This window comes from Perca flavescens, chromosome 4 (genome assembly GCF_004354835.1).
Source record: "Perca flavescens isolate YP-PL-M2 chromosome 4, PFLA_1.0, whole genome shotgun sequence".
Lineage (NCBI taxonomy): Eukaryota > Metazoa > Chordata > Actinopteri > Perciformes > Percidae > Perca > Perca flavescens.
This window is the reverse complement of record NC_041334.1, coordinates 173,182-188,387: the sequence shown is the minus strand read 5'-3', so window position 1 is coordinate 188,387 and position 15,206 is coordinate 173,182. Positions and strand designations below refer to the sequence as shown.

Below are 15,206 nucleotides of genomic sequence, written 5' to 3'. Positions count from 1 at the left end.
ATTTGTTATTAACTGTTGAAGTAGGAGGCCTGATGTTTGGCTGGTAGGTGGTCTGTGAGTTTGTCATATTAGATGTAAGTCATACCGTTTGTTTCTCTAATATGGTTTCATGCTTCTAAAGGAATCGTAACTGTATGACACCCAGCTTTGGACATAAACAATATGTTAATAAATGATATAATTTACATGTTTAAAAGCAGAGAAAGTCACCCTACCTGCTGCCGATCACTTCTTCTTCTGTCAGGCAGGTTTCTATTAACACTCTTGTTGTCCTTCTGCTCTCGGGGATGCTAGGTGTTTTTAATTAACAGCTGAGCTCGTCTCCGGAGACTTGGGCTCTGCTCTGTCAGGGATTTACCTGTGTGGGTAGACTGCATCAGGAGGTTATTCTCAGACACAGGAACCCCCCCCCCTCTCTCGCTGCTGCTGCTCTTTTCCATCCCTTCTGTTCCTTCCTGTTTGTCCTAATGTTTCAAACTGTCTTTATCAGGAATATGGCCCAAAACAACACGGATGGTTCCATAAAACCATAAAATACTGACTAAATATCACTATGTTCATTGAATTCTGGGTGTTTTATTTAATTTTACAGCATTTATGGTCTTATAATCAAAATTGTGACAATCCATCAACAAACATTTATCTTAACTATAAGTTAAAATTAAAGCTGCGAGCAGCGATGGATGGGCCCTCGCGCCTCTGCGTGCGTCGGGGTTACCGGCGGACGCCGATCCTTGCGACCGTGCATTCGCTCGGCGCTCAGACGTTGCAAATCGTCACCAATGAAAAGGGAACTTGCTGCCGAGTTCAACGATACCTGACACAAGACTCTATGTCACACGGTTAATCATCTGTGAAAGGGGGCGTGGCTAAAGCATAGGGGTCGGGCCAAACCATTACCAATGAATAAGGAAGTCTGAGTTCAATGATATCTCACACAAGGGTCTACATCAAACGGGTCATTAGTTATAAAAGAGGGCGTGGCTTAGCTTAGGGGGCGGGTCAAACATCTCTGATGAAGAAGGAAGTCTGTGCTGAGTTCAATGACACCTCACACAAGGGTATACTTTAAATGGTTCAAATGTTATGAAAGGGGCGTGGCTAAAGCTTAGGGGGCGGGTCAAACCATAACCAATTAAAAAGGAAGTCTGTGCTGAGTTCAATGACACCTCACACAAGGGTATACCTTAAACAGTTCAAATGTTATGAAAGGGGGCGTGGTCATATTATAAGGGGCGGCTCAGTATCACATGTAGACCACACATTCTGAGTTTCATGCAAATCGGATGATGTTTGTCATATAAGGCGCATTTCATGTTGCCAGCGGGGGGCGCTATGACCAAAAGTCAATTTTGTAGGTGTCCTCAAGCCTGGACCCTTGTCAATCGTGAGAAATTTCGGGGAGATACGACAATGTACACTCAAGTTACAACAACTTCTTTGTTCATCGCTAAACGCACAAAATGGCCACCCTGCCACGGCCACGCCCTATGACAAAAAGTTTTTCTTTTAACAACTTTTCATCTTTAACATCTTAAGATGGCACTGACCGAGTTTGAAGTTGATCGGATGAAATCTCTAGGAGGAGTTCGTTAAAGTACGACATGTGGAAATGGCCAAAATCGCACTAATTTCGAACATTTAATTCGAAATGGCGGACTTCCTGTTGGGTTTAGGGTATGGCTCTAATGAAGTTTTTTGTACATCTTGACATGTTACATATGTGTACCAAGTTTCGTGAGTCTACGTTAAACGCACTGCAGGGGCTCAATTTCCTTAACTTTCTAGGGGGCGCTAGCGAGCCATTTTTGTGCGCCTATTCCCGAAACCCTTAAAATACATAAATGTTCACCAGACTTGATGCGGCCGCCAAATTTGGTGAGTTTTTGAATATATTAAGCCCCTCAAAAAGCCAATTCATTTGACGGGAAAAAGAAAGAAAGAAAGAATAATTCCTTCAGTTTCAATAGGGCCTTCGGCGCTGTCGGCGCTCGGGCCCTAATAATTAAAATTTTCTGATTTCTCTTTTTACTTAAGACTAAATTAGGATTATTGACCATGAATTGCAAGAAGAGTAAAATAGTTTTACTCTTCTTGCAATTCATGGTCAATAAATATATATATAAATATATATATATATATATAAAGATGTAACACAGAACTGGGTGATTATTTTTCTTTATGTCGGGAGCCATATTAAAATGTTGTTAATCAGTGTGTCATATCACACACACACACACACACACACACACACACACACACACACAGAGACACACACACACACACACGTGGATGACTCGAGGAACAGTTTAATAACAGACACATAACAGCATTTTACTGAGATATTACTAACTACTGAAACAACATATAGTTCAGCTGACACAGGCGAGCGTTAGCTTAGCTCAGCATCAGGACAGAAACATGAAGGATTAACGTTTCCTCTTCAACACGTTGGTAACAGTCAAATATTGTAAAAGACATTTATCATCTGTGAAATGTTATTCCATGTCGCTAAGTTTGGCTTTTCTTCTCATGAACTAATAAAGTCTTTTTCTCTGAGTCTTTACGGTCCCAACGGGTCAGATGTCCAGAGACGGTATCTCACAGCAGGAGGCAGCATCTACGTATATATATATATATATATATATATATATATATATATATATATATATGTGCATATGTGTATATATCTCTATATGTGCGTATGTGTATATATCTCTATATGTATATATAGAGATATATACACATATGTATGGTTAGCATCAGCGCCACACAGAGTCTGCAGAAGACTTTAAACAACTTTAAGTAAAACTCAAAATGTTAACACATCTCCTCCCCAAAACAGAAGACAACCATTAAGTTCAATATTTCAAAAAATCTGAATTTTTGAGAAAAAAAAATGATATTATTTTGAGAAAAAAAGTTTAAATCAATTCAGAAGAAAAATTTAAATAAATCTTCAAAATAAAAGTCGGAATATTGTTAGAATAAAAGTTAAATATCTTTACAATAAATAAATAAATTCTGCAGTGTTTCATCCTGGATGTGTTGTTGTTGTCGTCGTCGTCATGGCAGCAAGTGCGTGCACGCGGCGAGTTTCTCCCTCAGCACCGTGCACAGCTCCGTGCACACGCACTGACAGAAGCCGTAGAGGACGAGCAGAAGCAGCGTGGAGGGAACCAGACTCACCATGGCAACGCCGAGACACAACCGACCAATCATCAGCAGGTAGATCCCCAGAGGAAGAGAACTGAAGTACACCTACACACAGACACACACACACGCACACACACACACACACACACACACACACACACACGACACGCACACATACACACACACACAGGTTAGGGTTAAAGGCTGTGTTGCAGGGTTTATTTTCTAACGAATTTGTGCAATTTGCTTGTTGGTAATACACATTTAAACATCAAATACAATGGATATCACAAAATGGAATACAATACGAAAAAGTAGTATTATTTTACAGCGGTTTGCAATGATTCTCCTTTCCCCCACAATGCATTGCATTACGTCATGTTGGGGAGACGACAGGCGAAAGCCCCGTCTCGGTCTCTGCCATTGGTCAAATGGCCAAATATGGCTTTTGGTCTCGCGAGTCCAGGTGTCTTTATTATGTTTATAATAATATAATAATATTGGAGGGAAAGTGAAACACAGCTTGGACGGGGATGCTGTTCGGCTTTTCACAAGTTTAGACAGCTAGCTAACGTTAGCATAGCCTGCTAGGTAAATATTACGACTGCCTTCGGAGTTTCCTATATCTGCGTCCACGTTGTCAACATAAGACCTTACCTGTGGTGTTAGTGTCCTTTTGTACCATAATTTTATTGAATGAAATATTGAGCCTCGCTCCTCTGAGATGGGTGGGTTTTTGTTACGTTACACACAAAGCTAACTGGCTATAGTTAGCCTGTACATACGCTAGCGGACATTAGCTAATGTTGCGTAGCCAGCCAGCAACTTCGGCAGTAGAGTTTCGGCGAGCTAACCACGACAGTATTGTTGCCCACAATTGACCTCTGCTGCTAAAAGCAGTCAACCTGCAGTGATGTTTGAAATGGAGACACACATATCGTGCCTTCCCGGAGATCCTGGCCATTATGTTCAGTTACCTGGACGTTAAAGACAAAGGAAGAGTAGCCCAAAGGTGCGCGGCCTGGAGAGACGCGTCCTACCACAAGTCGGTGCGGAGGGTGTGGAAGCCAAGCTACATCTGCAGCGAGCAAACCCGTCTCTGTTCCCCAGTCTGCAGACCAGGGGAATAAAAAAGTTCTGATTCTCAGTTTAAGACCAAGTCTGATCTAGCTACGTGATTCAAGGGATGCCGCATATCGGAAGCCTGGACTGGAGGTTTCAACCTCACAGACAACGGACTTGGACATGCCTTAGAAAAGCGGTGTACAAATGCTTGTACTGTGGAGTATACTGTGAAAATGGTTCTTATCAAATTCTCAGCTAATCATAATCTGTCAAAAATGTATTTCGCTCCAGCTCCTTGTGTATGTGTGTCAGTGGCGTCGGCAGAAATAGTATTTTGGGCGGGCCAGTACAAAAGTGAGTGGGCCATTTTCAAAAAGATGCAGAAGTAGCAAAAAGGACAATCTGAAAAAAACAGCAACAATTTTACCTTCCAACATACACTGCATTACAACGGCAATAACAGCACTGTCTCCAACGTGCTCAACCAACAAAGCTCCGTCTAAAACGTTTGTACACAACAATATAGACAAAAACCTGTCGATTTTAACCTCTTCAGGCTAAAATATATTTGCACCGGTAGAACCAGCAGCATTGCCTCTGCACAGCACTGTTATAAAATGAACCATTTTATTACACAAAGTGGTAACTAATCATGAACCCAAACAGCAGAGAAGGCATCTAAATTACATACTGCATGACAGTCAGACAAAAATTACACATGTAACATATCCTATCCATATGCTTCAGAAATCTGGTCAGATCATGAGCAGCTAATGCGCTACCAGCAGTAAAAGAAAATCAAAGAATGAAAATTTCCAGGATAGCATTGTCTTAATTATGAAAGATATAATGAAAAGTGACCAGCAAGGCGCCAAATCTTAGACAGTGTATGGAGTCCACGGCAGAGACAGGATCAAAGAAAACTAAAAACGACGTCACTCACAGATAAGTTATCTTATTTAATGTGGGCAAAACACAAACGTGTTTCAGCTAGAAGCCATCATCAGTGTTCATCATTTCTTACTAAACGTTAGCTAACGTTAGCTAACGTTAGCTGCTGAAGGCAGACCGGAGAGTCTGCCTGTTGTTACCGTAGCAACCACCTACGTTCCGAAGGCTTCCTTATTGTTTGATCCTTAGTCTATGGTTTAAACAGTTTGGTTTTAATCAGAAGAGAAGACACGTTTAACACACACAGCTAGTTCTGTTACTATTTCTTTTTTACATACATTTGAATATTTTCATAACAAAACAAAACGTATTGATCAAACGTGGCTGGGCGGGTGTGTGTGTGTGTGTTTGTGTGTGTGTTTTCTTCTTCTACAGAACTGTTCCTGAGAGAGGTTTAGTGGAGTACTGACCAGGCAGAGTGCTCCCAGCAGGCAGCGGGGGACGCTGCAGGACTTCCAGGTGCCAAACTTGTTCACCGGCAGGTTGGCGGGCATCAAGTCGCGGCCGGTCGGCCGAAACAGACTGAGCATGCTCGGAGAGTCCTCGGTGAGCGCCATGACTGAGATCAGCATAAAGTCTGAGTCCACGCTGCCGCCTGACAGACAGAGAGAGATATTATTAACCAATGAGGAGACAGTGTGACAAAAGGGATTATTAACCAATGAGAAGTGAGAGGGTGTTTACCGGGGAGACTGTGGGGACTCAGCAGCATCTCTTCTCCTCTCTTGAATTGATCCTGATGGGACAGGACAGCCAGCATGTAGCGGTCGTCCTCCATCAGCCACACCTGGTAGAGACAGACAGGTTAGAGAGAGACAGGTTAGAGAGAGACAGTTTAGAGACAGACAGGTTAGAGAGAGACAAAAAGCGTCATTGAAAACGGGGAATTTGCACCAATGGTCTCTCCTCTCTGTTAGTAAAGTGATGATAAAATGTCGGAAAAAAGCAACAAAAACATCACAAAGAGCAACATACATTTTTAAAAAACGTGTCAAAAATCAGTAGAATATGTGTTAACAAACCAAACTGAACGTATCACTTTAGGAGAGGACGATATCAAAACAGGAAGTGAACCAAAAACATTTACTTCTCACCTCATCGTCGGGGACGCGGGTCTCATGGCGACAGAATGGACAGCTGATGATGCACGGCGAGGACTCTCCTGAAAACCAATCAGATCACAAGAGTCACATGGCACTCTGGATGATTTCAGAATCATGTGATCAGTGATCTCATTAGCTGAATATTGTTGGAGTCCTTAAGTACAAGTTCAAGTCACATCTCTGGAGTTTTCTCTCAAATCCCCCAGACTCCATGTAAATAATCAGGACTTTAGTGTGTATAGAGCCAGCATATTTCCACCAGACTCCATGTAAATAATCAGGACTTTAGTGTGTATAGAGCCAGCATATTTCCAACAGACTCAATGTAAATAATCAGGACTTTTAGCGTGTATAGAGCCCGCATATCTCCACCAGACTCCATGTAAATAATCAGGATTTTTAGCGTGTATAGAGCCAGCATATCCCCCCAGACTCCATGTAAATAATCAGGACTTTAGTGTGTATAGAGCCCGCATATCTCCACCAGACTCCATGTAAATAATCAGGACTTTTAGCGTGTATAGAGCCAGCATATCCCCCCAGACTCCATGTAAATAATCAGGACTTTAGTGTGTATAGAGCCAGCATATCTCCACCAGACTCCATGTAAATAATCAAGACTTTTAGTGTGTATAAAGCCAGCATATTTCCACCAGACTCAATGTAAATAATCAGGACTTTCAGCGTGTATAGAGCCAGCATATCTCCACCAGACTCAATGTAAATAATCAGGACTTTTATCATGTATAGAGCCAGCATACCTCCACATGTAAATGGGTGAATTAAGGGTTTATTTCAACCAAACCAGAGTGGTGATTGTTGGAACAGTGGAAAGATGAACCAAGACGGCTTTTGATAGTTCTATTTAGTTTCTATCCACTTTGAATGAAGTGTGTTTTTTACGATGAGAAAAGTCCTGATTATTTACATGGAGTCTGGTAGAAAGTCTGTTTTCCCTGCCAGATGTATTTAGGGGAACTCACCCATGTTGACCATCTTCTTCAGGCAGCGGGCGCAGACGAGGTGTCGGCAGCGCAGCAGTTTGGGTTTACGGCTGCGAGCGTCGTAGCGGCTGAAGCAGATCTTACACTCCAGTTCCTCAAGAGACGGAGCCCAGGTCTGCACCTGAACGCACCATAACTACAGTTAATTAGGTCTGCACCAGAACGCCCCATAACTACAGTTAATGACTCAGATCTGCACCTGAACGCACCATAACTACAGTTAATCACGTTTGCACCTGAACGCACCATAACTACAGTTAACTAGGTCGGCACCTGAACGCACCATAACTACAGTTAATCACGTTTGCACCTGAACGCACCATAACTACAGTTAACCAGGTCAGCGCCTGAACGCACCATAACTACAGTTAATCAGTTCTGCACCTGAACGCACCATAACTACAGTTAATCAGTTCTGCACCTGAACGCACCATAACTACAGTTAATAAGGTCGGCACCTGAACGCACCATAACTACAGTTAATGACCCAGATCTGCACTTGAACGCACCATAACTACAGTTAATAAGGTCTGCACCTGAACGCACCATAACTACAGTTAATCACATTTGCACCTGAACGCACCTTAACTACAGTTAATCAGGTCTGCACCTCAATGCACCATAACTACAGTTAATGACCCAGCGTTGAAAGAAAGAAGGAATCTCACCTTGGTATCCATCTCTGGTCCAGGCTCCGCCCCCTTCAGCAGACTCATCCTACTGGCTGCCGTCTTCACCTGAACCAGGAAGGTAAGTTCAACTGTCAGCTGACTGGAAGACAACCAATCAGAAAGCACCGTGGGGTGAAACTAACTTTCTGACTCAGCAGCCAAGAATCTTTTTTACTGGCCAAAATATTAAATTTAATGTTGTTTCAAACCAATCTTTGTGGTTTATCCTCTGTTTTAATTGCGCTTATATTTAGATAAATATATAGATGTATATATAGATATATAAAAGGCTAGCTGACTACACAGACTGGCTCATCATCACAAGCTAAACCCCTTATTCTTCAATGAAGTGTCGTCTGATTGGTCGGAGCAGCAGGTACCTACCTGAATCCAGATCAGCTGAGCAGTCTGACAGTCAGAGAGGACGCCCATCTACAGAGACAGAGAGAGACAGACAGGTTAGTGAGAGACAGACAGGTTAGTGAGAGACAGACAGGTTAGAAACAGACTGGTTAGAGAGAGAGAGAGACAGACAGTGAGTATCATCTTGTACTAACCATGTGCAGAAGCAGAGTACAAAGGTATATATTTATTTTGTCTCCTCAGAAACACACACACACACACACACACACACACACACTGCAGCTGTGATGTAACCGGGGAAGGGGACTCTGGGGATGCTGATGTTGCTATAGCAACAGCTCTACCTGCAGCTGAACCTCCAATGAGATCAGATCAGCTGGTTCCCGGCAGACCAGACTCCATTTAACTTTATCAAGATTTAATCATGTATTCTCATGTTTACACAATATGATTTTCACTTGTATTTACTAACATTTACAGTCTGAGTAGTATAGTGTGTAAGAAACCCAGAACTTCAGTTTTTATAAGCTGCCCACCTCAAAAACAGAGCTTTAATGAAGACCAAAGTGAAAACAGACGTGACGAATCAGTAGGGAGAACATGGAGAGACACTAAGATAGCGTGATGTCCGTTACGTGGTAGTTAGCTAAAGCATTTTGTTACCAAGTCAGATATCCAAATGTCAGTTTTATGCTAGTCGATATCCTTGACGTTCCCCTACAGGGATTGCTCCGATGCTGCAGGAAATTCCGCTGGATGCATGTATTGTCCGTCCCTTTCCTCTGTCTCTATGTTGGTGTTCTAACCTCCGGTGGATTTGTGAGGACTATGGTTAACTGCTCCTCAGATCTCTGCAGGGTAAATCCAGAAAGCTAGCTAGACTATCTGTCCAATCAGAGTTTTCTGTTGCACGACTAAAACTACTTTTGTGTATGTGTGTGTGTGTCTGTGTGTACGTGTGTGTGTGTGTGTGTGTGTGTGCATGTGTGAGTGTGTGTGTGTGCGCATGTGTGTATGTGTTTGTGTGTGTGAGTGTGTGCATGTGAGTGTGTATGTGTGTGTGCGTGTACGTGTGTGTGCATGTGAGTGTGTGTGTGTACGTGTGTGTGTGAGTGTGTGTGAGTTTTATTGAAATCTCAATATGGACTAGTGCAATATCCTATATATGTATATATATATATACATACACACACATATACATATATACACACACATATATATACATATACATACACAGGTGTATATGTATATACATATACACCTGTGTGATCCTGTAGAAGCTGTGTATTAATATATATACCTGTATGATGCTGTGTATAATATAATATATATATATATAGATATAGATATATATACCTGTATAAGTTGGAGTCTGTCAGGCTGAAGCAACACCGCGGCCGTTGCTCGTCATCAGTCTCAGTAATGGTGTGTGAGGGTCTCAGCAGCTGCGGGAAAGCTAACAGGCTAACAGGCTAACGGTTACCGTAGTTACTGTGTCCGTAGTGTCTCCGGTCCGTCGGTCTCTGTCGGTGACTCCCCGTCTGTCCTCTGTCTCTCTGCTGCTCACTGACTCACTGCAGCGCGCGCCCGGCGGCAGGAGACTGGGTTACCATGGCAACCGGGGGGGTTGTCTAGAAGGGCTACAGCTAACACCAACACGACTCATTATGTTCAGATTACGTTTAGGAAAAAGATTAACACACTCCCTGAAAGAAAGGTTTTGTTTTAAATGTATATGACTGTATTTGTCTAGTTTAATTTTGCGTCACTTCCGGCCGTAGATGTAACCCTTCCAACCATTTATTTATTTATTTATTTATTTATTTATTTCCATGGTATTTTCTTCTCTTGTGTCCCTGTTTATTAATGTCTAATCTATGTTTGTACCTTTGTATCAGAACTTCTATACAATAAAGAATTAACTAGAAAAAATAAAATAATGAATACTTAAAACAGAGAGTTTATATTATAAAATGAAATCCCTGGAAATAAATAAAAGTATGTATTATTATATTTATATATTATGACTGTTTATTGAATAAACCGTTACACAGAGGGAACCATGTGTGTGAAGGTAGGAACTCTTTACTGTGTGTCCTTGTTTGGGTTGGATCACTGCCGCTGCTGCACATCACTTCCTGTGAATCTCTGATAAAGAAGAGCCTGGCGGCGGGAACTCCGCAGGTTAAATTTTTTGGGTTTGTTCGGTGAATCCGTCTGAATCGGAGCCATCAGAACCGCAAACATGGTGAGTGTTTACCGGGCGGAGTGTCCGCTGCCTCTAGGCTGCGGGGGTTACCAGATTTATACGGGTTGACTATATAATGGCGGAAGATTTGGATGAACGTCGGTTCATCGTCAGCCTCCTCGCGCCGACTCAAAGAGTTGTTAAACTCCTCAGATATCTCATCAGTAATCACACAATGTTCAGTCTTTCGCTCCGTTAACACGTTTCTGTCTGTAAACACCGCGTTTAGCCCGTTAAACGGTAGCGCTGCGGTGTTGTGAGAACTTTGGTTTCATGAATGAAAACTGCCTTGTTTTAACTGCGCCGTTAACGGAACATTTACCGGGTTAATGTTTGTTCACACCGGAGACCAACGTTTCCGGGTGTAGGGACACTAACCGAATATAATATTATAACCTCTTAGCTACATGCTATCGGAGCTACAAGCTAACGGTACCGATACTGCGCATGCGTTTATATGAATGCATCCAGTAATAAAGTATCGACTCGTAGAGTCCCTGTACTCAGGGCTAACTAAAGGCGTATATCAGTTTATGTGTTAGTGTGTCTGACCTGGCCGATACTAATCAATATGATTAGGGTTAGAAGTTGTTTACAGCATGATAGAGGGCGGCCATCTTTAACTCCTGGAGCACGTTCAGCCAGACAAAACTAAACCCTGTTGTGTACGAGCACGTGCTCAACCTGTTTAATACCACCATGCAGTGATTTTACTCGTTTGAGGAAGACTTAAGTTTGATTTATGGTTGTGTGGAGTCTCCATGCAGAGCTTTCTCCACAGCTTGTATTACTCTCTCTCTCTCTCTCTCTCTCTCTCTCTCTCTCTCTCTCTCTCTCTCTCTCCATTGACTATAACTTCCAATCTCACCCCCCCCCCCCAGAGAGAGAGGGAGGGGGGTGAGATTGGAAGTTATAGGATCCGTCTGACGCTCTCTGGTTCTGTGTTGGTGCTGATGTCATAGTAACACATGTCTCTGATTGCTTCCAGACGGTGGGTAAGAGCAGTAAGATGCTGCAGCATATTGACTTCAGGATGAGGTGCATCCTGCAGGACGGCCGTATCTTCATCGGCACGTTCAAGGCCTTCGACAAACACATGAACCTCATCCTGTGTGACTGTGACGAGTTCAGGAAGATCAAGTAAGTCTCACAACTCAGAGGTTAAAGGTCATCAACACACATTTATTCACCTGGTAGTTTGGGCAAAATCACCCACATTTGGTTCACAACTATGTGTAGATTTGCATAGACCCAATACAGTCTGCTCAAACTATTTAAAGCTGCTTTGTTTTTTAACACTGAGCTACAGACAAAAGACAGGCAGATCTCATTATTAGGAGACACGACCAGAGGTACGCGCACAACAAAGCGGAAACAGGAAGCGTGGATGAGTTTGAGGGTAACGTGATGCCAGGACTCTCAGAGTGACTGCAAGTCTCTCTTGTAACCTTACTGGGTTAAGATGAGTTTATTTTATGGTGAATGAAAGGCTTGATCCGACGAAGTAGGTCATTGAATCGTTATGCAGACATTCTGAAGTATTTGTCTATCATTTGTTTCACCAGGATATTGAACTCACTCATATTTGTCTGGTGTTATTCGAAGGACCAGCAGTCCACCTTCTTTTTCTTTGTTTCTTTGCAAGAAGGCTCAGAATCAGCTGTTCTTCCTCATCCATTGACTCAAATATCATCTGAGCCACTGTTGACGTCAGTGCTGGTGCCAGTTCTGCCCTGGTTTACCTTTTTTCTTCCAGTCCATAGAGCAAAGTCGGCAGCCTTTCCTCATTAGCCTCTGTTCGGAGAAGACTGCAACTAGTGTCTCGACCGCCACGCGTCAGTATAAATGGTTAACGGCGCTCCCATGACGTCACAATTTTGCGTGACAGGTCAGGAATAGCGAGTATACTGGTTGTCTGGGGTCAGTCCTGAGGCATGCTGGGAAATGGTTGTTTTGTGTCCTCCAGGCCAAAGAACTCCAAGCAGCCGGAGCGAGAGGAGAAGAGGGTTCTGGGTCTGGTTCTGCTGCGGGGGGAGAACCTGGTCTCCATGACGGTCGAGGGTCCACCCCCTAAAGATGTAAGGGCCAATCAGACTGACTGAAATATTTCCTTATGAAACACTGTATTTTATATATACGTATGTATGCATCAAATGCTTCAACTCAAACACCATGACATGGTCAGCATGACATCTTTTTAAATCTAAACTTTATCATCCCTCTCTGTCTCTCTCTCACTATCTGTCTCTCTTTCTTTGTCCCTTTTTCTCTCTTGTCTTTGTGTCTCTGTCCCTCTTTGTCTGTCTCTCTTTTTCTCACTGTCTTTCTTTGTCTTTCTCTCTCTCTAAAGCAGTTTACATAAAATGCATATATAGTACACAATCGCATATTAAACACAATAGTAGGTGTCTCATAGATTCTATACTGCACTGATAGGCATACAAAACAATTACATAACACAATATGACTGTACAATCCATACATGTCTCGCTTATTTTTTATTTTTATTTTTTTCTCTCTCTCAAATTCAAAGAGCCTTTATTAGTATGACCATATTGAGACAAAGTATTGCTGAAGCAAATTTACATATTTTAAGATCCAGTTAATAACCTTTTGTCTCTCTCTCCCCCCAGACGGGAATAGCTCGCGTCCCATTGGCCGGTGTGGCCGGAGGTCCTGGTGTGGGCCGTGCGGCTGGTCGTGGTGTCCCGGCCGGCGCTCCGATGCCTCAGGCCCCGGCCGGACTCGCCGGCCCCGTGAGAGGAGTGGGCGGGCCTTCACAGCAGGTAACCATAGCAACATTACCCGGCGCTGTGCTCGGCCGTGTGTGAGTATTCAGGTGTTAACTGCTTCCGGTCTGTCTGCAGGTGATGACTCCGCAGGGCAGGGGGACTGTTGCCGCGGCAGCAGCCGGAGCCAGCATCGCCGGCGCTCCCACCCAGTACCCTCCAGGACGTGGAGCCCCGCCCCCAATGGGCCGGGGAGCGCCACCACCAGGTAGACACCATATTCTGATTGGCTGTCATAGGAAAAGGGAGGCTGAACTTGCGCCTTTTAGATCTGAGTCTGTGTGCTGATTGGTTGTTTCCCTGGCCCCTCCCCCTGCAGGTATGATGGGCCCGCCTCCCGGCATGCGCCCACCAATGGGTCCTCCGATGGGGATGCCTCCAGGCAGAGGAGCCCCGATGGGAATGCCCCCCCCAGGCATGAGGCCGCCGCCGCCCGGCATGAGAGGTAACACAACGACACGTTCAGGGACTTTAAATTAAAACAGACAGGAAAATTCCACATTTCCCCCGTACATTTAGTCTCTTTGGGGTTGTTAGGAGTCTCTAGTGCCAGTTTGATTAATCATGTGACCTTCTGTTTCAGGACCGCCTCCTCCCGGGATGAGACCGCCCCCCCGGCCCTGAGGAAGTCCGTGCCCCCCACCCCCCTCACACTCGCCTGCTGTATAGATTTTGTTTTTGTTTTTTAAATCTTCAGTGTTTTTTTTTTTTTTAATAAAGTTTCTTCAGGATGGTTTAAATTCTGCTTTCTGTTTCTTTCTCTATGGTAACCAGTTCAATAAAAGTCTGGACCAATCGGAGCTCAGATGAACTCTGATATTCAAGTTAACTAGTGTGGATTTTGTCACCTATTTTTAATTTAAACTTGTGCCAACTGTCCTTGATAGATTTAGTCATTCACATAACTTTTTTTTGTTGGTCTAGTTTTAGTCAAAATATTTTAGTCTTTTAAATTATTTCTAAACCATTTCAGTCAAATAGTGTTTCACACCTCAGATATTGGTCAAATGTCCTAAACCACTTACTGAATGATTTTTGTTGAATGCAGCTTTGTGTTTTTTTTAGGAGATACATTCACAGATGATGAACTTGTTCTGAAGAGTATTTTATTTTGAACAAACATAATTCAAATGCTGGAGCCCAACAGACTAAAAAGTTATGTTTTTGCCTTCTCATTTTTCTGTTCTGAGCAGAAATAACAAAAGAATAGACCTACTGTAGGCCTAAAATACAACCTATTGACATTCAATGAGTCACTTTTTATTTGCACAGCTGTCCACTTAGTTAGAGATTCGACCATAGACTGTTAATGTTATACAGCCTATGGATTAGACTAGGTCAGGACCATAGACTGTTATCATCATATTCTTTATCAGGACACAAAAAGAATGGTCCATAGCAAAAGACAGACAAATACAAGATGAAACACATACAATAAGAAATGACTACAACAGTCAGAGTTCCACAATACACAAAAAGAGTGTTATGATATTAGCATATGGACTAAAACGCCAATGGTTCCACAATCTCCAAGTGAACCTAACTGCACTTATTGCAGGGTTCACTAGTGTTGCAGTGATGCTGTTGAATGACTCAGTCTACACTTACATGTGTACATGAGATTCCTGAGTACAGCAGAACAGGTGGATACATCAACACTTACAAACATTTGTCTTGCACTGCTCCATCTGGCATTTTAAGCAGCAGCCTCATGCCATCATTATATGCCACATTGAGTTTCTGCATTCTGCTGTTGGGCAGTGTACATTGGAGTACAAAAAGCTTTAAAAAGTGTGGTCTTCACAGACAGTGAACACATACTAAACTTGCAATTCAGCATATTAGCTTATGCATCC

The 15,206-nt window shown here is 43.0% G+C and overlaps 2 protein-coding genes across 5 annotated transcripts; one reads left to right on the top strand and one right to left on the bottom strand.

Annotated features, from left to right (window-relative positions):
• Positions 1–2,987: 2,987 nt before the first annotated feature.
• On the bottom strand, positions 2,988–10,083 carry LOC114554675 (E3 ubiquitin-protein ligase RNF182). 4 transcript variants are annotated; one of them, XM_028576648.1, is made up of 8 exons: positions 9,670–10,083; positions 8,335–8,382; positions 7,948–8,016; positions 7,259–7,400; positions 6,267–6,334; positions 5,857–5,959; positions 5,583–5,767; positions 2,988–3,261 (listed from the first exon to the last, which is right to left on the bottom strand). In XM_028576648.1, the coding sequence occupies exons 2-8, from the start codon at positions 8,380–8,382 to the stop codon at positions 3,067–3,069; spliced, it is 810 nt and encodes a 269-aa protein (XP_028432449.1). In that variant the 5' UTR covers positions 9,670–10,083; the 3' UTR covers positions 2,988–3,066. The 4 variants fall into 4 exon arrangements, with proteins under 4 accessions (XP_028432449.1, XP_028432450.1, XP_028432451.1 ...); XM_028576649.1 differs by having other exon boundaries at positions 9,797–10,083; XM_028576650.1 differs by having other exon boundaries at positions 7,948–8,050; positions 9,670–10,082.
• A 321-nt stretch (positions 10,084–10,404) lies between these two features.
• snrpb (small nuclear ribonucleoprotein polypeptides B and B1) lies at positions 10,405–14,090 on the top strand. Its single transcript, XM_028575997.1, has 7 exons — positions 10,405–10,561; positions 11,550–11,701; positions 12,528–12,639; positions 13,195–13,347; positions 13,429–13,558; positions 13,670–13,795; positions 13,934–14,090. Exons 1-7 carry the CDS (start codon positions 10,559–10,561, stop codon positions 13,972–13,974), a joined length of 717 nt encoding a protein of 238 aa, XP_028431798.1. The 5' UTR covers positions 10,405–10,558; the 3' UTR covers positions 13,975–14,090.
• The last annotated feature ends 1,116 nt before the right edge of the window (positions 14,091–15,206 follow it).